The following is a 24,338-nucleotide window of genomic DNA, read 5'->3' as shown; positions in this document are numbered from 1 at the left end:
ATTTGAGATCTGTTTGAGATAATAGTATAAGCTTTGCATACCTTAGCTCCAGACACAAGTCCTTGGGTTTAAAGCTTCTGGCTGAAGTCTTTATTGGTAGAAATCTGTGAGTAGTATAATTAAGAAGTAGCTGTTACCTGGAAGCATAAGGACTAGTGATCTTCTTGTTTACTCAGGGTATGCCTAGCACGGTTGTTGGCATTGCAGGTCAATCCCTTCTCCTCCCTTTATCCCTTCTATAAAGAATTGAACACTGTGATATGAGACCTCCCTATGACGTCTGGCCCATCAGAACATTGCTCTTTCCTCTTGCTTCCCACTGCTTGTGTATAATACAGGGCTGAGGCTGTTCTCTCTTGGATTCTGAAGACTACATTCAGTGGCATGCCACTTACTTTGCCTTTAAAAGCCCAGCAACCTCTACACCTGTCATCTCACCCATGCAGTGAAGCAGCTTTTACCATCGCTTTGCGCAGAAGTCGTTTCGCTTTTTTCAGAGGATGGTTGTTGCACCTCTGCTGTCTTACAAAGTCTTCTGAGTCCTGGTATTTGTGCACACAAATAGTAAGATGAGAACTGGACATATAATGAATCAAAGGAAAGAGGGTAACAGAGGAGAAACTGAGAAGTCAACCTCCCAGGGTGGCTAGTGGACAGAGGCATCGGTTCCTTCAAGAGATTTATAATGTTCCTATCAGTTTTTCAGCCATCAGTCTCTTTCCATTGCTCCTGTAACTGTGCTTATGGCAGACGGGAAGACCTGCGGCTTTTAACTATGTAGGGTAAGGTAAAATAGGATTTTTCACTTGGGGTCACATTCTGATTTGCCAGATGGGGAATTTTTCCCCCTCTGTGTGTAAATTATCCACAGAAAGAAGGTATGTGTAGTAGGAAACCCTCTGGAGAGAAGCAGCCTGAACAGGAGCAAGCTTCCCACTCTCTCTTGTCTTACAGTGTAATCTGTACATCTGGACTTCCCATAGCCAACATGAACTTCTTCCTAATGAAATACAGGATAACTGACCTCTGAGCCTTTCACATGGCAAGGGCTTGAAAGGCAGTGGTGGGAGGAACAACCTGTATGTTTCCTGCAGTGCTTGTTATGAATGCAGCTAAAGCCCTGCCTGACATGTAACGTCAGCTGTAGTGTCTGCTTGTAGGTCTCTAGCACCCTCTTTCTAGAGTGGCGTCAGATTGGTAAAATGTCTCCTTTGCTCCCAGCAGGCCAAGCCCTAGCAGAAGAGACGGTAGGAGAACTGCAAGCTTGGTTTAGGCTCATCTCTGCTATTCAGCATAAATCAGTCCTAAGCTTATCATAAGACTGCCTTTAATATAGGGGTCCTGTAGCCTGGCTTCACAAATACATTAAATCCTTCTCTTAAGCACTAATAATACTTAATAAAAGTTTTATGAGCAATGTACATTTTAGAGTAAATTTTCATATCCATTTTCATTTTAAAAAGAACATCAAGGAGCAAATGTATTCGTGCCAGAACAAAGTAATTTAGTAGAGTCGCAAAAACGGCACAGGCCCCCTCTGAAATAGTAAGAGAGCATTGATTAGGCAAAGCGACCAATGGGGATGGGATTCAAAAACTTAATTCACCATGAAGGACTTGAAAGGGAAGAAATTCCCACATGCCAGCTAAGCATATTCCTCTGCCTGGAAAGGTGAAAAAGATTCTGGCTTCATAACACTGCCCCGTACAGCCTTCTGGAGTTGTGCAGCTGGACTGCTCTATGTAGGTGCTGAACTGGAGGATGTACCTTTTGCTTCAGAAACTCTTGGAGAATTCCTCAGGACCGGCATTAGCTCATGTCTGTATAAATGGGAGTACCCATGGGTATCGGGGAGCAAATGGAGTTGCCATCAGAACCAAGTCCTTGGGTAGGATTCGTTTGCTGAAACATTGACATCTAGCACAATTTCAGGCAGCCTAGGTCAGCCCACCCTCCAGCTGCTCCTCCAGGAGAGTGACCCACTGCTAGCCCAGTGAGCGTGTTTTGGATACCCATGGCACCTAAAAAGGCACCAGCTGCCTTCACTGAGCAACCGAATTACTTCTCTCCTGACAATCAAAAAAAGAGTCTTTTTGTTTTCAATCTACTGTTGCCAGCACTCTCTAGCAGCTGCTTTATTATGCTTAAAATGTTGTCCTGCTGTGCTCCTCACTTCAGTTTTCTGTGCCTATCTGTTGTCTCTTGCCTCTGTGGGACAAGGAACAGTTGGAAACTACTTAAAAGTTGTGTTCAAATTCACTAATAGTTCCCGGAGGGGGACAGAGGGGAAGGGAGCCTCTTTTTCCTCTTGCCTTACAAGCCAGGATTTGTCACAGAATTGGTTGCTTCAGTGTTTGGGCAAAATGCAACATGCCAGTCTTTTATCCCAAGCAGATGCAAAGCAGCAGCGTGAACTTCTCACCTAACCGTTAGGCTGCCAAGTAGCCTGTGGTGAGCATTCCTCTCAGTTCCTCTTGCTGGAGCCATAGGAGCCTGGGTGTCTGAATGGGAATGATGCTGGTTTGGTGGGCAGGGCTGTATGGGAGATGGATAGGGGATTTCCAGGCTGATTTTTTAAAGATGTATAATAATTCATACACTTCTACTTGTTTGGGGGCAAAAGAAGGTATATTTCCTTTGAGTAACTGGGTATGTTGAGTGGAATGGTTCAGGGGCTGTTGTCTTTTTTGTCTTTAAAAGAACATGTAGGGGACTTTCTGCAGGTGTAAATTACTTGCTCACAGGGCAGACAGGGGCTTGTAGTGGACAGTTTTGCTAACAATGTGTGAATCCGACTTGCATTTTGTTGTCAGGGATCAGCAGGCCTAAGAGGATGGAAAATATTGCAGAGTTTTGCATCTTGTCACTGTTGTGTTTAAAGTAATTGTAGACTTGGAGAAATGGAGCTGGAAGGGGCCTCCAAAATTTGCCCTTCCGCAGTGAAGGCTGAGGTTGTCTATAAACCGATCTGGACAGGTATCTGCCTCACCCATCCTCAAAAGCTACCAGAAAATGGAGATTTCACACCCTCCCCAGGCAATTTGTTCTACTGCTTAAGTAGCCTTACAGTCAGAACGTTTTTCCTCGTATCTAGTCTAAATATACTGTGCTGCAATTTCAGCCCATTGTGTCCTGTCATATTCCCTGTGGAAGTGATGATCACTTTTATTTCAGTCTTTGCAGCAGTTCTTTAGATACCTGGGACTGTTGTCGTTACCTGTGGCCTCAGCCATTCACTCAAAGCTAAACACTTCTAGTTCAGTCTAGCCATCCCCACTGTTTTCCAGAGCTCCTGACTATTCTTGCTTCTCAGATGTGAGTTTTAATTGATCCCCATCCTTCCCAAAGTGTGGTATTCAGACACCATTCCATCTGAGTTATTGTGAGGATTGCATGTCTGCTAGAGCTACAGATATCCATTAAGTTTGATCTGTTTTCAGAGGAGAGGTGTTACCCGAAGTCATCGTGATGTAAGGAGATTTAAAAAAAAAAAGAAAGAGGAAAAAAAAAAGGACAGGTCACAACAAGGAATGTATTTAATAGGAACCAACTCTGTGTTGAACAAATAAGCACTTCTCAGTGCTTTTCTATTCGTATGTTTTCTTTCCACTTGAACTTCTTAGATTGTAGAATCACTGGTAAATGTTTACCTGTATTTTTCAAGTACTCTTAGGAACTATTTCAAAGTATGATGGTAGTTTAAAAAAATATGACTTTTGATGTCTAAAATAAGGGGTCATTATCAAATTGCTTGTATGGTTGTGCGGTTCTGTTCAAGAGAAGAGCATCTGGCTAATGGAAAATGTCAAACCCTTCACTTTGACTCTCTGAGTGTTTCCACAGAAGTTTAAATTGTAGTATTAATAAAGGTGTGAACCCTCTCATTCTTACATGGAGATGCTCACTTGATGCCTTTGTCTTTTGCAGGAATCTTCTTTATGTCTATCCTCAGAGCCTTAATTTCGCCAACCGCCAAGGATCTGCCAGGAATATCACTGTAAAAGTCCAGTTCATGTATGGAGAGGACCCAAGCAATGCTATGCCGGTGAGGGAAGTACTTTGTGCTCCGTGTGAATGCTGCTACCGATAAGGCAGAGCACACTTTGCAGTTGTTAAAGAAAACCTCACTGAAATACATTTCAAAATAACAAGTTTAGAGGAATATAAAATTACAATATTTCAGAACAAGAAGTACATTGGTATAGCATTTGCAAAGTAACGATGTAGTAGCTAGTATTTTAACCTGAGATGTTTGCAGTGGACACCCTTGTATTTGGCATAGCATTTTTACTTCCATGTCAAAAAAATTGAAGGTGATAGTTATACTTGTGTTCAGGGCCAGAAGTCCAGAAGTGATCAGCACTTGGTGAAGATCTGCGTAGGGTGGTTAGGTTCATCAGTTCATCAGCCACATCTGTGTGCATGTGTAACTGGGATTATTAAAATTGTGAACTCTTCAGTGACTAACTAAAACATTGCGTATAAGTGAAGGGGCACATAACAAGCAGGTGTAATTGTACACAGGTGCACAGACTCATGAATGGAACTGTAAATGTCTGCAGGATTATGGAACAAATTCTTGGCACAGTTTTATAGAGGGATTTCTGTGGGGTTTTTTCTGTTTTTCAGGTCATCTTTGGCAAGTCTAGCTGCCCTGAATTTTCCAAAGAGGCATACACAGCTGTAGTATATCACAACAGGTAAAACACACAGCAGCTTGTGAAAGGACATGGCCCCATATGGATAGTATGATTCCACCCAAAGGAAGTTTTACCAGTGTGAAAGTGGAGTAACTCACCAGTGATCCTGTCTCAGTGTTAATTATTTAACAATGACTATCTGGGTAGCACTCACAACAACTGCAGTGTCAGCTGATACTGTCGTTAGAACTTTGCAATGACTAGGAGCCAGAGTCTTTGTTTGCTCTGGTACAAATCAGCATTGTGTCAGGGGCTGTGATCCTGAGCACGTAGCCCAGCTCAGCAGGTGCTGGAAGTACAAGCTTCAAGTTAGTATTGATGAAGATTTATATTATAAACTCATGTTAGCATGTGCTTTGTTATTTTGCTGGAGCCTTTAGACTTTAGATACAAATTGGAAGTACTTGGTCTTGAAAATAGTTTCATTCTAGCAGGGTAAGGAGTGCTGAATCTGGCTGTAACATGTTGATAGTCTTTGTAGCTGTACGAGGGAGAGATGTACTGGGGATAGAATCCTGGCCTGCAGGTTGGGGGTTGTGGCAATCTCCACCTTGAGACAGGAGTTTATTGCTCATAGGAAGCAGTCCGGTTCAGAGTGCCGGTGTGAGGAGGGGGCTGCCGCTTTCACCTTTTGTGGACTGTAAATGCGTACACAAAGTTTTTCCAGTCCTTGGTGATCAGAAAGTGAAGCTTTAATCCTTTGGGATAGTCCATGTACTTTCTTCCCTCCCGATACCTGAAATCAAAGGATTTGGTCTCGAGCATAAGATAATAAACCACTGTTTGTATTGATGATTCAGTTGCGGGTCTGTCTCTACACAGATCGCCTGATTTTCATGAGGAGATCAAGATTAAGCTTCCAGCCACTTTAACCGATCACCACCACCTGCTTTTCACTTTCTACCATGTCAGTTGCCAACAAAAACAAAACACTCCCCTGGAGACTCCAGTGGGATACACGGTGAGTGTCTTTTGGTCTTTGTGTTCTTCAGCATAGGATGTTTTCATAATGCATTTGTTAGCAGTTGGTTTAGCATCGCTGTCAACTCATATGCCACTGTAGAATTTGAGAGTTTGACAGTCAAGCCTGCAAAGTTCAAGAAAGCCTTAAGAAGTGCATTTGTTTTTTCTTTTGTTAATTCCTTCTCCTTAAAGTGGATACCGATGCTTCAAAATGGACGGTTAAAGACTGGTCAGTTCTGCTTACCCGTTTCATTGGAAAAACCACCACAAGCTTATTCCGTCCTTTCTCCAGAGGTGAGTTGTTCTTTGTGCTGAAAATCAGCGGGAGAATACTTCTGTTAAAAAGCAAAATGTGTACCTATATGTGTGTGACTGTGTGTGCATGTGTACTTTTAACTCTTAGGTTATTTATTTCGTAAATTGTGAAGTTTAGACAGATGTGTGTGTCGGCACATGTTTGTGATCTGACAGTAAAATGAGAAAAAGTGGTAATTGTAATTAGGAGTGCCTTAGCTCTGCTTTCTGTCACATCCTCACTCATCTTTCTATTAACCTGCAGGTTCCACTCCCTGGGATGAAGTGGGTGGATAACCACAAAGGGGTTTTCAATGTAGAAGTTGTTGCTGTATCATCCCTCCACACTCAGGTAAATGTTAAGAGCAGTAATTGTAATAAGAGTTTGGTAGGCATTTGACAGTTGAAACACTGTCAAAGTTGATACTGTGAAGAGTATAATAATTACTTGTAGTGAAGTTACAATCACATTTTCAGTTCTGAGCCAGCAGACCTGTTATTCCACATTCTGCTGTGGGTATATTTGAGAAATTCTGCTTAAAACTGTGAGCAGTTTGGCCTCTATTCAGAGAGGGTGAATGGCCGACAGTGTTTTCAGACCTCAGACAACAGATCTCATATAGTCTAGGCATATGATGTTTTCTTGATTTCTGTTCTTCCCTCTGCCTCTTGTTTCTCCATGTATTTTTCATCTGTCTTTGATCTGAAAAGAAAGATGACAACAATTTTGACTAATAATTTCAACTTCTGTTTTATTTGCCAGTATGTAATTTGGTTTTTGTGTATTTTCTCTTGAAAATAGTAACATGATTTTAGTGCATTTTTGCCTGTTTTCTAAGAGGACACATTCTGTGGGTCTACTAGTTTTGCCCTGACAACTTCTGAACATTGGCTGATTTCAGTTGAATTAGACATATGGGCAGAGCTCTCAAAAGATTTTGAGTTTCTGCTAATTTTGTGAGGTTAAATGGTCAGATAAAAGAATGAGGAAGAATTCATCCATGAGGTACAAATCCATAGAAAGTGCAGTTACTTTTGGAGCTTCTTTCTGAATTTTTTTTTTTTTGCTTTTTTGCTTGTGTGTAGGACCCTTATCTTGACAAGTTCTTTGCACTTGTCCATGCTCTGGATGAGCACATGTTCCCTGTGCGAATAGGAGACATGAGAATTATGGAAAACAACTTGGAAAATGAACTGAAGAGCAGCATTTCAGCTTTAAATTCCTCTCAACTGGAGCCGGTAGTGCGATTTCTTCATCTCCTGCTTGACAAACTGATTCTTCTGGTAGTAAGACCTCCTGTCATTGCAGGCCAAATAGGTATTCTATTTAAGTTTTATAGAGAATTATATAGCTGAAAGTTTGACACTTCTAATTTTATCATATTTATGTAGAAATGAAAAAATCCATTTTTATGCTTTATTTTAGTGCCACTAATATACCATGTATCTTCAAAATAAAACATGCTGGCATCCAGATCAGTGGTGATATACACAGGAGCAGTATTTAGTACAAAGGTTTTCAAGAATGACTAGTAATTTGGTGTCCACGTTGAGACACCAGAAAGGGGCCTGACTTTCATGAGTTGGATGCTGAGTATTTTCTTAGTACCGGCGCCTGTGAAGGTGTCTCCTTACTGACATTCAGAAACTAAGAATTTCAACCTTACTAGTCACCTTGGAAAACCTTGAAGTAGGTAAGAAGAAGATACAGATGCTGTGTGTTCCTCTAACTACTGTGGATCTGATACTGTCAGCAATAATAATCCCTCCTTTTGCTCCCTGTTATGGGCGATGCTCTGGCAGTACAAAAAGTCTCAGGTGGAAATCAGGATTAGATCCTTAGATTTTAAAATAGCAGTTGGGATTTTTCATAGGAAACTTGAGTTTATCTAAGACTGCTTTAAAAATAGCAGTAATTTATTTTAAAAAGTTATCTTTCTGAGGAAGAATTTTGCTTGAATTTTTATTTTGTATTTTGAAGCTCTTTCAGTCTTTAAGTGTTGGTTTAGTTTGTGGAGCATTGAGGACATTAGTGTCTAGTTTTTAAAAAACTAAGATTTGTGGCCTCTGTCTGCCATCTGCTTCATCCGTACTTTGTGTAGAAAATCTGCTCAGTCCATGTGTAGATTTCAGTATTCATTTTTAGGACAGATTTTTTTTCCGAAACAGAATGGAATTGTTCTTTTTGATACAGTCTCTATTTTGGCTAAGGCTTAAATGGAGGAAATAATTAACTGAGAAAAATATGATAATATCCAAAGGATATTGTCCATCGATTAAACAAGGACTTGATCTTGTTACCATTGCAGTTGATGACCGAAGTTGGGCTGATTCCAGAAATCAGGCCTAAATTCATAAAATTTGTTATTAATAAAAGTGGAAGCTTATCACTGCAACACCTGTCTTCCTGTTAGGCTGCTTATTAGACCTAGTTCAAATACCAGGTTCAGTTTTTCATGAGAAATGCTTGCTATACTCTTAACAGGCTTGCTTCACCATTTATCCTTTAGAAGGTAGATGAAATGTACATTTAGGATTTGCTCATGGGTACTGCTGCAGTCTAAAACAAACTCCTCATTTACTACTTTCAGTTAACCTGGGCCAAGCATCTTTTGAAGCAATGGCATCAATCATAAACAGACTTCACAAGAACTTGGATGGAAACCAGGACCAGCATGGCAGAAACAGCCTTCTTGCTTCCTATATTTATTATGTGTTTCGCCTACCAAATACCTATCCCAACTCACCATCACCAGGTTGCTCTTTTTTCATTTATTTCAAGTCACAGTTTGTTAAAAGCAAGCAGAAATTGCTTGCTAGCAGGTGCTCTTGAGCTCCAACTACATGGCTGGTTCTGTGCCAAGCCCTGTTATTAACTTTTTCTCTGATCCAACATAGCCATTTACAAGATAAGTTTAATTACAGTTAGCTGTGTCAGAGATTTAACTATTTGATGATCTTAAGTAACAGTGGCACTGCTGAAAGACAGTGAGGCTAAATTATGGCAAAATACTGTTTTTTTTAGTTTTGTTTTCTGTGGCAAGTAGACAGATGTGGTGCGCTCTTGGCCTGCCCTGCTTCCCAGTCTCCTTCACTAGTACTTTCAGACTTTCATCTGGTTCCAGCAAAAGTTGATACACTGGCAAAGGAGTGTGAAATTCCTGAAAAGACATGTCTGGGTACAGGAGGGAGACAAATTACTTCCTCCGCTGCTGAGAACAAGGGATATATCTGCATGGGGGAAGAGACGGTGTGAATGACAGTCAAAGAAAACTAGGCTTTGGGAGGACCGTTGTGCACAGCACTTGCTTCTTGCATGGAGTGGAAAACCTCTGAGAGGGGTTGGGAAGGTTGTGTACTTAAAATTGTGCCCAGTTCTTTGGTGGTTGACGAGTCTGAGGTCTGGCAAATATCCCTTTAGCTAAAGACGTACTTCACACAAGCTGCCTAAATCCACAGGGTGCTTCCTGCTTCCCATAGAGCAGTGGATAAAATAGCTTTTCAATTCCATGCCATCTCCCTGCTGCTTGCCTTGGAGATCCAGGTAGCGGAAGGCATAGGGACAATTGCCTTATGGGCCAGACCTACTGGTTATCCAAAGGCTTTGCTGCATCAAGCTAGTGAAAAGCAGCATGGGATCAAGGCTCTGATTCATGGTCTAACAGGACGTTCTTTTGTACACCACCATAGGTCCCGGTGGATTGGGGGGATCAGTGCATTATGCCACTATGGCTCGATCTGCTGTCCGACCGGCAAGCCTTAACCTGAACCGCTCACGGAGCCTCAGCAACAGCAACCCAGATATATCTGGGACCCCCACCTCCCCAGATGATGAAGTTCGCTCGATCATTGGCAGTAAGGTAGGCATGCACTGCTGAGGGTCTTACAGGAACTTCAGCATCTTTTATTTAATCTTTAAAGAAGTAACGGGGAAGTTTTTGTGATTTTTTTTTTGTTGTTGTTGTTGTTGGTTTTTTTCCCTATGAAATTTGTCCTTACTAACGGCCCCTTCTCAGACTTTTTCTGGCAGTTGCTGATAACACTACTGCAACTCCACTCCTTGAAAACAGTTGCTGATCTCTCTGAGTTGTTGGAGACCATCCTGGCAATGTTACATCCACAAGTGTGGTGGCTTGGGGCAAGAGTCCTTCTGGACTTGTTTCCCCAAGACTAGTAGGACAAGAATGGTTGTACTGCCTCACTTTTCACATGGACAGCAGTCATATCCTCTGACCAGCTCTGTTATGTCTCCCCAACCCTTGCATCTCCTGCCTTGCCACCCTGTGATCCTGCTCTTGCCTCCCAAGCCATAACTCTCTCCTCTCCTCTGCATTCAGCACTAATGGCTGCTCAGATGCTTTCTTTAGTACTTTTGTCCAAAGCAGGTGTCTTGCATACAGCAGGAATGTTCCTAGTCCCTGCATGGGCCAGAGAGGATTTTGGGTGGTTGGTGAGTGAGCCATAGTCCGGCCAGCTGAGCTGCAGTGTGAATTTATGGTGTGCTAACTCTGCACCCACACTGACTCCCCACACCTAAAAGTGACTTACCAGTGTGGGCACATGAGTGCGGGGCATCTGGCATGCTCTTACTTTGGCTCTGAAGGGCTCAGCGTAGGCGTCTCCTGCAGAAGGGCCTGTCTCTCTGGTGACTTCCAAGGACCTAGGACTGCTGCAGTCCCAATTTGAGCACTTCAGTTTTGTGCCTGAAATAGGTGGGATGAGCCAGGGCAAATCTGCTGTGTGGGTAATTCCCTTCCCTGAGAGGGATGCCTTAGCTTGTTTGGGGTTCTCTTTATTTTTTTAACCTTCAAACTGTGATAAGTTACACCAAGATGAGACGCTTTCCCACCTGTGACCCTTCGCTCTTCCAGAACAGATGAATTCCTGAGCCCTTTCAGAGAGCTGTTAATGTTCGATCCTTTGGAAGATTAGTGAGCAAGATCTTCCTTTGGAAGATGAGTGTTAATAAAGCCATCAGCCTGACCAGACAGGCTTGACACCAGCTGGTCCTGAGTTTTGTAAGAGCAAGAGAAACATAGTTTCAGAAAGAGGTTACCAATTTTAAATTAATAGCAACATAATTTGCTGACCAAATAAGAAGCCAAAGAAGCGTGGGTAGGCAAATCATTGTTTCTTACATCAAAGTTTGGACTTAGAAGTCTTAAAATATTTTAAAGACCACTTCAGTGTCTTCCTAATTAAACAACCCTGACCTTTTGTGAAATGCCGTAGGCACTAATGTGCGTATGGAATTTGCACGGGCTATCAGAAGTTCAACGCTTGCTGGCTTGGTGAATAATGTCACAATACAAAATGAAGTGAGATTTTCTTCTAGAGATGTACTCCAGGCTTTAAAGGAAAACTTACTCTGTGAATAAGTGTTGAGGGAAAAGTTTCCTTTAGGGTAGTCTGAGCATCAGAATTTAAGCTCAGTTTGACTTACAGACTTTTGGTTGAATATAATTATTTCTGCTTATTAATATCAACAGGCAAAAATTAGACACTTCTTGAGATGTTGAAATGAGTAAGAGGGTTCAAAAATTCCTATTCTGTTTCTCCCAGTAATGGCTTAAGCACATATACCCAAATAGGGAACCTGCATTTCAAATTAGAATCTATTGTGGGAGGATTCTGCTTTAAAAAAAAACCCACAAAAACAAACAAAAAAAACCCCAACAAATAGTGTTTTGTGGTTCGATGGAAGTCTTCGAGTCCAGTCCTGTATTGTCTTTTTTATTGTAATGTAGGTATTTATAGGTTTGGTAAATATACTTCAAGTCTCCCCTTTATCAGCTTCTTACTTAATTTTGAAAATTCAAGTAGTCATCTCCCTTACAGGATTTGGAAGGTTAGAGGAGGTTTTAGGTCTATCACTTATTTTGCCTTCATTTGTAAATTGAGGCCATGTAAATTTTATTCTCTAGTAAAGTGAATATTGTTAAGTGTCTAAAAAGAGCTATGGTGAGATTTTATGCTTTAAGTGTTCTGGAAATGTTGGAGATGTGCTGGGAAAAAACAGAAAAGTTTGTGGAATTTCATTGCTCCGACAGTGGCTTTTCACAAATACGTCTTATGTTCCTGCACAGATCCACCTGCAGGTTGCATCCCAGAGACAGAACAGAATTTAATAGCAGTTTTGTGAACGTTTGAGTGACTCTGCCAAGCAATAGGAAGCTTTTGTACTCTTCTGTTTTCCAAAGAGGGAAGAACCTTCCCCTTTTCAGATTTTTACAAAATGATTTCTGCTTCTGCAAACATGGTATATGTTTAACTTTATCCTCAGAACGAGAGTGACATGATTAGAAAGCTTGGGAGCAGAAATGTGAGTGTGATAAAGGCATTTTCAAAATTAGACCTGATTTTACAAGACATGAGTTTAGTTCAGCATTCTGCAAAGTCCTTTCGACTTTAATTCACTGTGAGCAAAATAAAGCGTGTTTATGGGTCTGAGCAGGGCAGAGAGCTTTGATTTATTTCTTCCAAAAAGTAATTACGATTAAAACACTGTCCTTATGTATTTATGTGCTCAGTACTTTTTTTTATTGGACATCTTAAGCAAAATTACAGCGTTGCTGTACTCTGCATAGAGGATAGCTCAGTGGATTAATGGTTTGAATCCCAGATTACAGCTCTCACGCTGGGTTCAACCCTGAGGTGGATTTTTCTTTGCTGAGAGAAATAGATTGTTAGGCTTGGTGGACTTTGCAGCTGATGATGATCGCTGTGATGAAATGGACTGCACCTTTGCTTCATGTATTGGGAAAAAGCCCTAAGTTGGCACAAAAACTAGGATGAAAGCTCTTGCTCAGGTGAGGGTCAAAGCTGATATGGAATTTATAAGGAACTGCTATTTGGTTGTGGCTTTGCAAAACTCCATTAGAGCTGGTTCCTGGGACCCGGGAAAGTCCATTACATCCCACTGAATGTTTCTGACTTCGCTGCAGCCTGGGTGACAAACACAGGTTTAAATTTTTCCTTTTCTTCTTTCTGAGTATCTTGAGAGGAGAAGGGAACAGTGGGAGAGGAGGGATCCACAGTAGTTTTGCCCATATGATCCATTGCATGAATAGAATTTGGAGTACAAACTAGATTGAGCTTTTAAAAAGCAGGATGATTTTTCAAATATTTTGCTTCGCAAAGCAGGTTGATCCCAGAAAAGGTATGTGCTCTTTCCTCTCTTTGCCACACTGCCCAGAGAAAATACTCGAGTGTCCATGTGAAATGCTGTTCACAGGGCTACTCTGCTAGCAGTGCTGGATTTTTATTCCATGAGTAGGAAACCCTGTGAGAGGTGACAGTCAGTCTCTTCAGAGTGTCTCAGCATTTTCCTAAAGAGTTGTAGAGCTTATAAACTGTGGGCTAACAAGCAGCCTACCCTAAAAATGCTGGAAACCTCGGAGAGCATCCTTTGTGCTTTTTACATCAATGCACCAATTTTCCTCCTTCACACTGTAAATCTAGGCTGGCTCCATCTACTGAAGTGAATGGGTTTAAACTGGTCAAAGTAAGAGCATGATTTTTCAGGAGGAGGATGGTTTTTGAATGCCAAGCGTTACAGATAGGACAGGTTGGACGAGAGCTGTCGACACTATTAATGTGGTGTATGTCTGTGATGAGATGTAAAATAATCCTGTGGACTAAAATGTCTTAACAGACACCTGAGAATTCAGGCTGCTTTAACAGTGCTAACTGATGATGTGTTTGCAGTGTACCTGGTTTGATTGCTTTTAAGGACTAAACTTTGACTACTGTATGGCATGCAACATGTAATATTTCTTTCCTTTCCCAACTGCTTTCTATTACATGCCCAGGGTTTAGACCGCTCCAATTCCTGGGTAAACACTGGTGGTCCAAAAGCAGCCCCATGGGGATCCAACCCCAGCCCAAGTGCAGAGTCAACACAGGTGGTGTCTTCGGTAGAGGTTTTTCTGGCTTTGTTTTCCCTGATATTTCCCTGTAGAATATCTTCTTTTCAGTGTATACTCTGACTTTGGTGGTTTGGTTTTTTTTATTTTTATTTATTCCTTGAAAACTTTGTGAGTTTTATTTTATAAGTTAGCATCTTCCTCCCCACCACCTCACCACACTGCATGAAAAACCTCAAAATGCGTGAACGTGTCCCCTTCTTTCATTTCAGTGGTTGCTGGTCTGTGAAATGTAAATGCTGTGACTGCTTTTCTTTTTTTCTTTTTTTCTTTTTTTTTCTTCTTTTTCTTCTTTTCTTTTTTCTTTCTTTTTTCTTTTTTTCTTTCTTTTTTCTTTCTTTTTTCTTTTTTCTTTTTTCTTTCTTTTTTCTTTTTTCTTTTTTCTTTTTTCTTTTTTCTTTTTTCTTTTTTCTTTTTTCTTTTTTCTTTTTTCTTTTTTCTTTTTTCTTTTTTCTTTTTTCTTTTTTCTTTTTTCTTTTTTCTTTTTTCTTTTTTCTTTTTTCTTTTTTCTTTTTTCTTTTTTCTTTTTTCTTTTTTCTTTTTTCTTTTTTCTTTTTTCTTTTTTCTTTTTTCTTTTTTCTTTTTTCTTTTTTCTTTCGTTTTTCGTTTTTCTTTCGTTTTTCGTTTTTCGTTTTTCTTTCTTTTTTCTTTTTTCTTTTTTCTTTTTTCTTTTTTCTTTTTTCTTTTTTCTTTCTTTTTCCTTTTTTCTTTCTTTTTCCTTTTTTTCCTTTCTTTTTCCTTTTTTTCTTTTTTCTTTCTTTTTCCTTTTTTCTTTCTTTTTCCTTTTTTTCCTTTCTTTTTCCTTTTTTTCTTTTTTCTTTCTTTTTCCTTTTTCCTTTTTTCTTTTTTCCTTCCTTTTTTTCTTTTTTCCTTCCTTTTTTCCTTTTCCCCTTCCTTTTTTTCCTTTTCCCCTTCCTTTTTTTCCTTTTCCCCTTCCTTTTTTTCCTTTTCCCCTTCCTTTTTTTCCTTTTCCCCTTCCTTTTTTTCCTTTTCCCCTTCCTTTTTTTCCTTTTCCCCTTCCTTTTTTTCCTTTTCCCCTTCCTTTTTTTCCTTTTCCCCTTCCTTTTTTTCCTTTTCCCCTTCCTTTTTTTCCTTTTCCCCTTCCTTTTTTTCCTTTTCCCCTTCCTTTTTTTCCTTTTCCCCTTCCTTTTTTTCCTTTTCCCCTTCCTTTTTTTCCTTTTCCCCTTCCTTTTTTTCCTTTTCCCCTTCCTTTTTTTGCTTTTTTCTCTCTCTGTAACACTAGTTTCAGCTTCAGGTGGAGTACATTTCTAAGTGGGAACATTAATCACAGCTTCGTAGTTTTGTCCATGTTTGCCATTTCTTTTGATGTTGTGAATCATTTTGCCATTTTCATCAAGCATTTAGTATTCATCGTCAAGTAATCCTTCATGACTGTTTGAGTGGAATACTGTTAAACCAAAATCGATTACCACATGTAAAATTCTGTCTTAAAAACATGTAAATTTGAGTGCTGGAGCCAGTGACTTGCTAGGGCCAAGTCTATCTGTTCTGTGTTGCAAAGTATGAAAACTTTATAGCAGCTTCAGTCAGAAAGAGTTAACTTTTTTAGCCCCTATTGCCTGCTGCTTTCCACTGCATGGTTGCTTTGAACATACCTCTCAGCTATACCTCCTTTCAGGTTTATCAGTCTTCTGGAGATATTTAGTCTGAGTTCCCTTGCGCTCCTGGCAAATTATTTCCATCAGAAACAGAACTTCAGTAATTTTTTCATTTCCTTTGCCAGTAGCAGCGTTGCTGTGGGGTACATCCCCATGTGCTCGGTCTCTGGTAGATTGAGAGGTATGGGCTGAAATTACAAGTATTACCTCCTTGACATATGCATGTTGATAAAATGCAATGGTGAAAAAGTTTCATGCTTTGCAGCGTTAAGTGTTTTTGTGCATAAGAACATGCAGTTATTTAAATAGCCTGTATGTCTTACAACAAAAAAAAGTACTGTCATTTTGTTTAAACCAAATCTGTAAATGAGTAAGAGTTTGAGAATGCATAAAAAGGTGTAAAGACAGTAAAAGCCTACAATTGGAACAGTATTTTTGTAAACGTACATTGTCCTTGAGCTGCAGAACCCATCCACAGCAAACTTTAATGTCCTGTCATCATTCATTCATCTCCACTCCATAGGCTACGGATCGAAGTTGTAATCGTATGTCTTCGCACACTGAGACGTCAAGTTTCTTACAAACATTAACAGGACGATTACCAACTAAAAAGGTAGATTTCAGTGAAGACAATTGATATTGTGGGGCAGGGAGGTCAAGTCATTCTGAAAACATGATGCAATCTATTATTTTATTTATAGCCTGATTTTTTTCCGAGGTCATTAAGAACTACTGTTGCTTAGCACCTCTGAATATCCAGGCTGTAGTGAACATGAAGTATTCTGACAGAGTCGAATTGGGAAGAATAAAATGATCAGGAGTAGCTTGTCTGATTTAATGTCCATAGTGTTTGGAGTCAGTTTATTACTGGCTTTCAAAAAATATGAATAGCACTGTCTAGACATGTAAATGATACATTCTTGTGTGCAAAATTGTAATGTGCTCGATGGCGAGCGTTAGGGGTTTTGTGCTGAACTCAGTTATATAGGTGTTAATCCAAGTGACTCCAGAAAGTGAATGGGAGTTACTTTGAAAGTGCACTCCCTTAGAGGAGTCGAGATCCTGCTAAACAGTGTCAGAAAGACAAAATGCCTGACTCCCTGTGTAATGAAAATATGATCACTGACAACATTCACTCTGTGGGTTAGTCCTCTCTAGAAGAGAAATCAAAAAGCTGTTTCTTAGCCCCACATATCTTTCTTACTGTTTTAAGTCCTTTCTCACAGTAAATATACATCTTTGTACAAATTGCTTTATATGTCCACTTTTTACTCCTTTTTCCTGCAAAAATCAGACCAGGCAGAAAGGTAGACTTTTAAACTAAACTAATTTGAGCACCAAACTTTTTTTTTTGTGGGGGGTGGGTGGAAAATTCTTTTGACACTTGAAATTCAATTTTGGAGCAAGATGCTGTGAAACGTTTCTCACATCATCACATATCATAACATCGTTCCTCATTGTTAGTTGGGGATTTCTTTAAGGGATGCTACCACTGCTGTCATGTTCCCAGTTATTTATTTTGCTTAACCTCATTGTTTGCCATACTTTCCATGGACCTTGATACCATTTCTCATGCGGACTGTTCTGTGAGCTGATCCTGAGGCTCGGTCTAACTCTGGATTTGAATCTGTGTAGCTTTTTCATGAAGAGCTGGCCTTACAGTGGGTTGTGTGCAGCGGGAGTGTGCGGGAGGCAGCCCTGCAGCAGGCCTGGTTCTTCTTCGAGCTGATGGTGAGCAAACTGGAAACGCCTTGCTTATTGTCTCACAGTTCATAGTTTAAAACACAAGTGGCAACAATTGCAAGTGACTTTGTTGTAATTTATATTCCTATAGGTGAAGAGCATGGTGCATCATTTGTATTTTGCTGACAAACTGGATGCGCCAAGAAAGAATCGTTTTCCTGAGCGTTTCATGGATGATGTAACTGCTTTGGTCAGCACAATTGCCGGTGATATAGTCTCTCGGTTTCAGAAGGTAATGGCAAACAATTAAACTGAATCCCGGTCAGAGCTCAGGAACTAGTCCTCCTGTGTCTGGTTTGCTGGTGCCTAGACAGGGAATTGTTTGAAAACATACTGTGTGCTCCTCTTAGTTTTCTTCCCCGTTTTTCTCTTCCTTCTCTCTAGGATACAGAAATGGTCGAAAGGCTCAACACTAGTCTTGCGTTTTTCCTCAATGACCTGTTATCTATCATGGACAGAGGATTTGTTTTCGCTCTTATTAAGACCTGCTACAAACAGGTGAATGCAGATAAATATTATGACTTAACTGTGAACCGCAGCATAGCCTATTACTCTAACAGAGTGTGTTCTTTGACAGACAGTAAAGTATGGACACAGAATTCTGCTATTCAGGTCCTTTTAGAGCAAGCAAGGCATTCTCAGTGATGATTTAGAGATTACGCCTCTCTGATTAAACTTTTAAATGTGAATTAGGAGTAACTCCCTTGAGTGAATAGACATGCAGCATGAAGGAAGAATTATTCCCTCTGCTCATCATGTTCAGAGTAATTGGATCAAAAATTAGTAGGAGGTTTTGTGAGGGAGCTCAGACTATCGTGGTTTGTCAGTGGGTCTCTCAAGGACATGCTCACCCTGTATGACCATACTGATCACCAGGCTCCCCTTCCATCCTCCTGAGGCTGCAAGGTCTCCTCCCCCATAAGGAGGGTTCCTACATTGGGTTGTGCATTGGGAAGCTTGTTTGCAATGTTATGGCAGGGAAATTGCCTCGAACCACAAAGTTTTGGTTTTGACTACAAACATCCGTGCTGACGCTGCATACAAAGGGGATGACGAGGTATCAGGAGCTTCGGCTTAGACTCGTTTTTGCCGCAGAGTCTAAAACATTTTATGTAAGGGGCAGGAACAGCAATATCATTTGAGCTTTGTTGCCTACTGTGTATTAGCCAACCTGCCATCTTTGACCTGTTAATGCATCACACTGCGTCATCCTGCTTCTCACAACTCCCTGCTGAAATCAATAGGGTGTGGATATCATATGTGAAGTACGTCGTTCTTCATTGTATAAATATGGCTGTTGTATACATCTTGTATTAATATGTATGCCATTGGCTGGGATGTGTATGGCTCCTGTACATCAAAAGTTTAATCTGTAGGGCAAAGAAGTGGTGCGGATGTGATCATTGAATGATATCGAGCTCTTCAGTTCTTGCTTTGGAAGTGGTTTCAGGGAGCAGTGACGGGACAGGGGGGCTTTACTCTCTTTTGGTGCTAACTGCAATTCTATGGGCTAAACTTGCCAGGTGTCTTCAAAGCTGTATTCCTTAACAAATCCAAGTAACCTGGCATCTTTGAGGCTGGACTTCCTTCGCATCATTTGCAGCCATGAACACTACGTCACCTTGAATTTACCCTGCAGCTTGCTCACACCACCTGCATCTCCATCACCATCTGTGTCTTCAGCAACTTCTCAGGTATGCTGTGACAAGGGTCCTTTGTGGAAATTCAAGCTGAGCTTTGTTCTGAGACTTAAGTCATATAAGGCAGTTGTATTACCTGTATTTTCAGTCTCTGCTTGCTAAAATTTTTTGGAAGTGTTTATTTAGAAATTAGCTTTTCCTGCCACATAGGTTTTGACTTCTTGTGATCTTTTATTATTGAAAGAAGAATGCCTGTATGCACGTCCTTGTAGTCACTGCACACTGTCCTTAGGGACCTAGTCCCCTCCTATATTGGACAAATGCAAGAACATAAATGAGCCATTAAAGAAAACGCTTTGTCCAGCATTACCCTTTTCTTACAAAACAAGGGGCTTTCTAGAACACTGTAGCTTAGTCCTAGCCTTCTCAGAAAAAGTAATTTGAATTAGCAAGTGTGTCATTCAAGTGGATTAATTAGTTGCAAAATTACGTAAACTAAATCAAATTAAAGCCTGCTTCAGCCTGGGTGAGAGCATCCATACCTGAGTTTAAAGTTTAACTAATCCACTTTTAAAGGTTATTTGGCTTAACTTCCCTAAGGCCTGGCCTGTGGGTGGGAAGGCAATAACAACAAACAGAATTAATAGAAAGAGTTAGTGAGCTTGGATGTAATGTAAGCGGATGTGCCTAGATCCAAACAAAAAAGGGAAAATGTAGTTTATGGGAGATTGTCTTTAATTCTGAAAACTGCTTCTGATGTATTTTGTAAGCTTTGACTCTGTGTTCCAAGGGGCCTCATTATGCAACTTCTGAAACTTGATTTTTTCACAGAGTTCTGGGTTCTCCACAAATGTCCAAGACCAGAAGATTGCAAATATGTTTGAATTGTCTGTGCCTTTCCGCCAACAGCATTACTTGGCTGGGCTTGTGTTAACAGAACTGGCTGTCATTTTAGATCCTGATGCAGAAGGGTAAATCTTTATAATTTTCTTTCCCAAGAGGTTTCTGTAATTCCAAGCAAATGGTGGATGCAAAGCAAGTTCTGGTATGGCCAGAATTGATTTAAATTTGTGAACTGAGAAGATGAGAAACAGTTCTTTAAGAATCCTCTTCTTTCTCCCTACCCCTCATATTTCTTACTTCCTTAGCGCTGATTCTGTAAACATGATTTCAATCACATTTTTCCAGCTGAGAAGAAGGGAAAGAGGTTCCCGCTGGAGCCCCCAGGTGCCACAGGGGCACTGCTGGAGCTCTAAGAGGAAAACAGCTTTTCTCAATTGTAACAAGAAAATAGTTTTCAACATTTAGGAAGTCTCTGTTGCTGGTGTTTTAAATGTTATGGTGTATTTTGCCTGTGGTCCTCCCAGCTCTTTTTAAACATAAATTATGCATTGATGAGGCCCCTGCAGGTTACATAAATAGACAAATAGTCAAGCATGCAGACTTGCCTGGTAACTTGCCTGGCTTGTGCAGCAAATGATTTTCTGAAGTAGGAGTGTAGCTTGTAGTCCTGACATCTAGTCTGTTACTTGCGTTATTTAGGGCTGTATTCTGCCTTGCCTTTTTAAAATGGGTTTCAATGGAAATTATTGATTGCTTCCACAGTCCTAGGTTCTCTCGCAGGCATTTTTCTCAAGGTGGACTCAGAAATATCAGCCGAGTCGACAAATGCTGATGATTCATGGTTAATTCTGCCCCTTTGCCAGGAGGTCTCAGGAGTTAAACATTCATTCTGTTTCCTGTTGGAGAAGAAGGTGCTGCCATAAATTAGAATATTTTCTTGTATATGTACATAAGACACTGCAGTCCCATTTGTGTGGATTGAAATGGGAAAAGCAGCAAATCTTTAGCCATATACACTGTCTGCAGAAATACTTTTTGTAGCATAGGAACATCCTGCTCGCTGGTTAGAAATCAGGTGCTGTCTCTGACCGTGTTTGTCCTTGTTATTCACAAACTTTCTCTTCTCACCTACCTGCTTCTTGAGCTCTCTCACCTTGCTATTCTCAGCAGTTGAGATTGGACCAGGATGGTAATCTCTGCCCAGCTGCACAAAGGACCTATCAGCACGATCTTGCTGGTGTCCACTGGCGAGACAGCTCCTCTCTCAAACCTTATCTAAACAGAAAAAGCCACCTGATACCTGTTCAGCTCTGGAGATGCGTTTTGATCAAAGCTCCAAAATTTTGGTGGAGATGTATACCAGTAACGCATGTGGTTTTTATTGTTTTCCAGAATGACTTGTGGTTTGCAGTTTGTTAGCTGTTCTCAGGCTTCAACCTTCTGCATTTGGCCTGGTAGATCCACTGTATAAAGTAAACCAGTCTGTTCAGATCTGCTCTTCCCTTGCCTGGGAAGACTTTAACAGTGATACAGTATCATCAGCTTGTTATTAGTAGAGGGTTCAGACATGCCAGCCCTTAAAATGTTTTGGCCACCATTGGAAAAAGCTCAGAATTGTTCCCAGTTGCATTATGCTGCAGCAGGAGTGGAGAGGGATGTCTATCTAGTGCCTGTTGTGTTAGACCTTTGCCTTAGGTCTTGACACAGAGCTTTAAATGTGTTCTGTCCTTGCTCTTTTTGCTTCATTAGCAAAATATATTAAATTTGAGCTCACCCATAGTATAAGAACTCTTTGGATTGAGTTGGACAGAAAAGACTGCAGTACCCTGGTGCCTGAAGATTGTGCATTGGATAGATCCCTCAGTGCTAGGTGCTGTACAGTAATAGGGTACATTGCAGTCCTTCTCCAGAGCACTTGCAGTCTAAGTGACAATGTGACATGCGGATGAAGACAGCTGAATGTGACAGTTACAGAGAGTGAGCCCAAGCACCTAGACTCTGAACAGATTGTCTCTGCGAACAGTGCTGTGATACTTTGGTTATTACCTCATATTGCTTGTTTCGTAGTGCACGTGTTGCCCATATTGACTGATGTTACAGGACAGAAGTGAGAAAATCGGAATTTAGCCCTCAATATTCAGTGACAAAAGTCAGTTTTCCAAAAGTGTGTGGTGTTGGCACAAATTCAGACCAGGGCTGAGATAACAGAGGGGACAGTTGGAGGGCAGCAAGATCAATTTGTTGCATTATCAGCCAGAAAGATTAGTGGGCTGTATTTCCTCCTCTTTGCTATGGATCGATCCACCACAGTACCTGCTGTGTTCTGGAAAAATGAAAAAGAAATCCATGTAGCCCTAGGTTTGAATTACGCTGCTTTGTTTGGTTGTGCTTTCTGTATATGCAGTTCTATGGCCTGCAGGACAGTTTCCCTTGAACTGTTAGAAACACAACTTAGGTGCCACTCCTTCAAAGTGATCCAAGGACTTTTCTTTAACTTTAATCTGAAGGAACCAATCATTCTCAATAAGTAAGCATTTCCTTTCTAGTTCTTAAGGATCTCGCTAATTACACAAGCAATTGCAGGATCTCATTACAGCTTGATTACAAAAACACAGGAAAGATGTGTAGCTACAACTAGCCAATGCCCTCCTAATGCGTACTGGTGTCTTTTTAGTTGTTTTAAACCCCCAACAATCCAGTCAAAGCCTCTTGTCTTTTTTAACCAGAACTCAACTCTACTTTTCAGGTAAAATGGATACTGCCTGAAATTCATTAATACCGCAGGTCTGAACATTGAAGCTTATGTTTTGCTAATGCATAATGTATGAGCTTCCTTGGCTGCTTCATGCATGGGGTAAAGTTGTCTTCTTGGCCTGGTTTGCCTACAGAAGCAAATAGCTACAGAGATACCTGCTATTTGCTCTGAGAGAGTTTTGCCTCTGTGTGGTGGCTGAGGGAATTGAAAGGAGCAGAGCGAGTTCTTGAGAGATTCAGGGGAGTTTGTGTTTTCAAGGCGTAAGCACCGAGCAGGCTCACACGGGGTGCCCTGCAAAAGGGGATGGTGCTTGGGTCCTGCCATCTTTTGCATCTGAATAATGAGGAAGGCCATTTTTTGCTGTTTTTCCTTCTACCCCTCCATTTCTTTGACACTTATTTAGAATTACAGACCAGTAGTCTACTTTTTTTGTTGAATAATTGCATGAGGGGTCAAGGAACTGAAGCAGAAACTTACTGGTCATTTGATAACAGCAATGTTCTGTGTTAGGAGGGCTTTTCTCTCTGTAACTGGTGTTAAATAGAAACAAAAAAAAAAGAACACAACGAATAGTTTCACTAAACCCACTGTCCTCTCAAGTTTCTCTCCCTGTTTTCCGTATTCCCTAAGTTCTCCTAACGGTGTTTAGAGACCTGATATTTAAGCATAGCAGTAGCTGGGGCTTTGTTTTTGTATGGAAAATACGAGGGTGTTCACATGATATTGGGTATGCGCCTCCGCAAGATATTTTTGTACGTTTTCTATGGCATAGTGAAAAGCCAGCCATTTGTAAAATACATGGGAGATCAAAAAATATGTGTAATGGCAGTTTATGTGAAGTTAAAAATAAAACCCAGGATTTTTTTCTTTTTTGAAGCCCCTTAGTTACAAAGTATAGTTTGCTTTGAAGATATTAACTAACCTGTGTGACCCAACTCTCTTTTAACAGTTTATTTGGATTGCATAAGAAAGTCATCAATATGGTACACAATTTACTGTCCAGTCATGACTCAGATCCACGGTACGCTGACCCACAGGTAAAGGCCCGTGTGGCAATGCTGTATCTACCTCTGATTGGCGTGATCATGGAAACCGTGCCTCAGCTTTATGATTTTACAGGTATTTTATATTCTGTGTGTTGAATATATGTTCATCTGTTCACAAGACTTGAGGTTTTGGGTTCTAAAATTGAACTACAAAACCTGCTACTGTTGGATGAGATTGTTTCTATTTTTGAATTATAACTTTGACATGTTTTCACATCCGTTTCCTAAGCCGCGGTTGCAAAATATATCTTCAATGACCCTTAATGCTCAAAAGCTGCATTTGCCTACTTGTTCACATGAAGTGAAAAACCAGCGACGCACTTTAGTTTACATCTGGCTGGCTAGTGTGCATGAGTAGCCTCCCTCTACGTCTCTGACCTGCTTAAAAAGTCACACCATGTACTGTACCATTCTCATAACAATTCTAAAGAGTAAGCAGAGTTCTTCTTCCTCTTAGTATAGCTGTGTCAGCAGTTCTTTTCAGGGGTCCTTTCCAAAGTGTCCTGAAGAGCAGCAGAAGTGTGTTATTTCAAAGCAGGGCAGGGAGTTCAATCTGGAATAGTTTGGAATTTGAAGTTGTCTTCTACATCCTTTGAGTGTAATGACACAGTAAAGCTGTAAGTAAGGCCTTGGAGTGAAGTATTCGAAGGGACAAAAGGTCTATTTTCAGAAGGGTTCTAGATACTGAGGTTATGTATGTTGGATTTGAAAATTGATATTTTCTTTACTTTACATGACCTCAAGTAATAGTCCTTTGCAGGACCCCATGAGTGCGATGACTTTCAGTTTGCATTCCCAGACAGTTCAATG

At 40.6% G+C, this 24,338-nt stretch overlaps 1 protein-coding gene across 7 annotated transcripts in view; it reads left to right on the top strand.

Annotated features, from left to right (window-relative positions):
* Positions 1 to 24,338, top strand: part of DOCK7 (dedicator of cytokinesis 7) — a 107,758-nt gene that overhangs the window by 57,119 nt on the left and 26,301 nt on the right. For 3 of the 7 annotated variants that reach the window (XM_086462143.1, XM_086462146.1, XM_086462147.1), the window contains exons 15-30: positions 3,928 to 4,045; positions 4,630 to 4,700; positions 5,523 to 5,661; positions 5,856 to 5,957; positions 6,223 to 6,309; positions 7,044 to 7,275; positions 8,549 to 8,713; positions 9,648 to 9,817; positions 13,769 to 13,861; positions 16,025 to 16,114; positions 17,137 to 17,232; positions 17,336 to 17,476; positions 17,629 to 17,742; positions 18,768 to 18,938; positions 19,716 to 19,855; positions 23,432 to 23,601. In XM_086462143.1, the coding sequence (XP_086318269.1) occupies positions 3,928 to 4,045; positions 4,630 to 4,700; positions 5,523 to 5,661; positions 5,856 to 5,957; positions 6,223 to 6,309; positions 7,044 to 7,275; positions 8,549 to 8,713; positions 9,648 to 9,817; positions 13,769 to 13,861; positions 16,025 to 16,114; positions 17,137 to 17,232; positions 17,336 to 17,476; positions 17,629 to 17,742; positions 18,768 to 18,938; positions 19,716 to 19,855; positions 23,432 to 23,601 (2,099 nt within the window). Of the gene's footprint in view, positions 1 to 3,927; positions 4,046 to 4,629; positions 4,701 to 5,522; positions 5,662 to 5,855; positions 5,958 to 6,222; positions 6,310 to 7,043; positions 7,276 to 8,548; positions 8,714 to 9,647; positions 9,818 to 13,768; positions 13,874 to 16,024; positions 16,115 to 17,136; positions 17,233 to 17,335; positions 17,477 to 17,628; positions 17,743 to 18,767; positions 18,939 to 19,715; positions 19,856 to 23,431; positions 23,602 to 24,338 lie in introns of all 7 variants that reach the window. The other 4 variants (XM_086462148.1, XM_086462150.1, XM_086462149.1 and 1 more) reach the window with 2 other exon arrangements.

The sequence above is a fragment of the Leptosomus discolor genome, chromosome 3 (genome assembly GCF_034619465.1).
Source record: "Leptosomus discolor isolate bLepDis1 chromosome 3, bLepDis1.hap2, whole genome shotgun sequence".
NCBI classification, from domain to species: Eukaryota; Metazoa; Chordata; class Aves; order Leptosomiformes; family Leptosomidae; genus Leptosomus; species Leptosomus discolor.
Note: the sequence above shows the minus strand (reverse complement) of the source record. Positions and strands in the feature narration are given on the sequence as shown.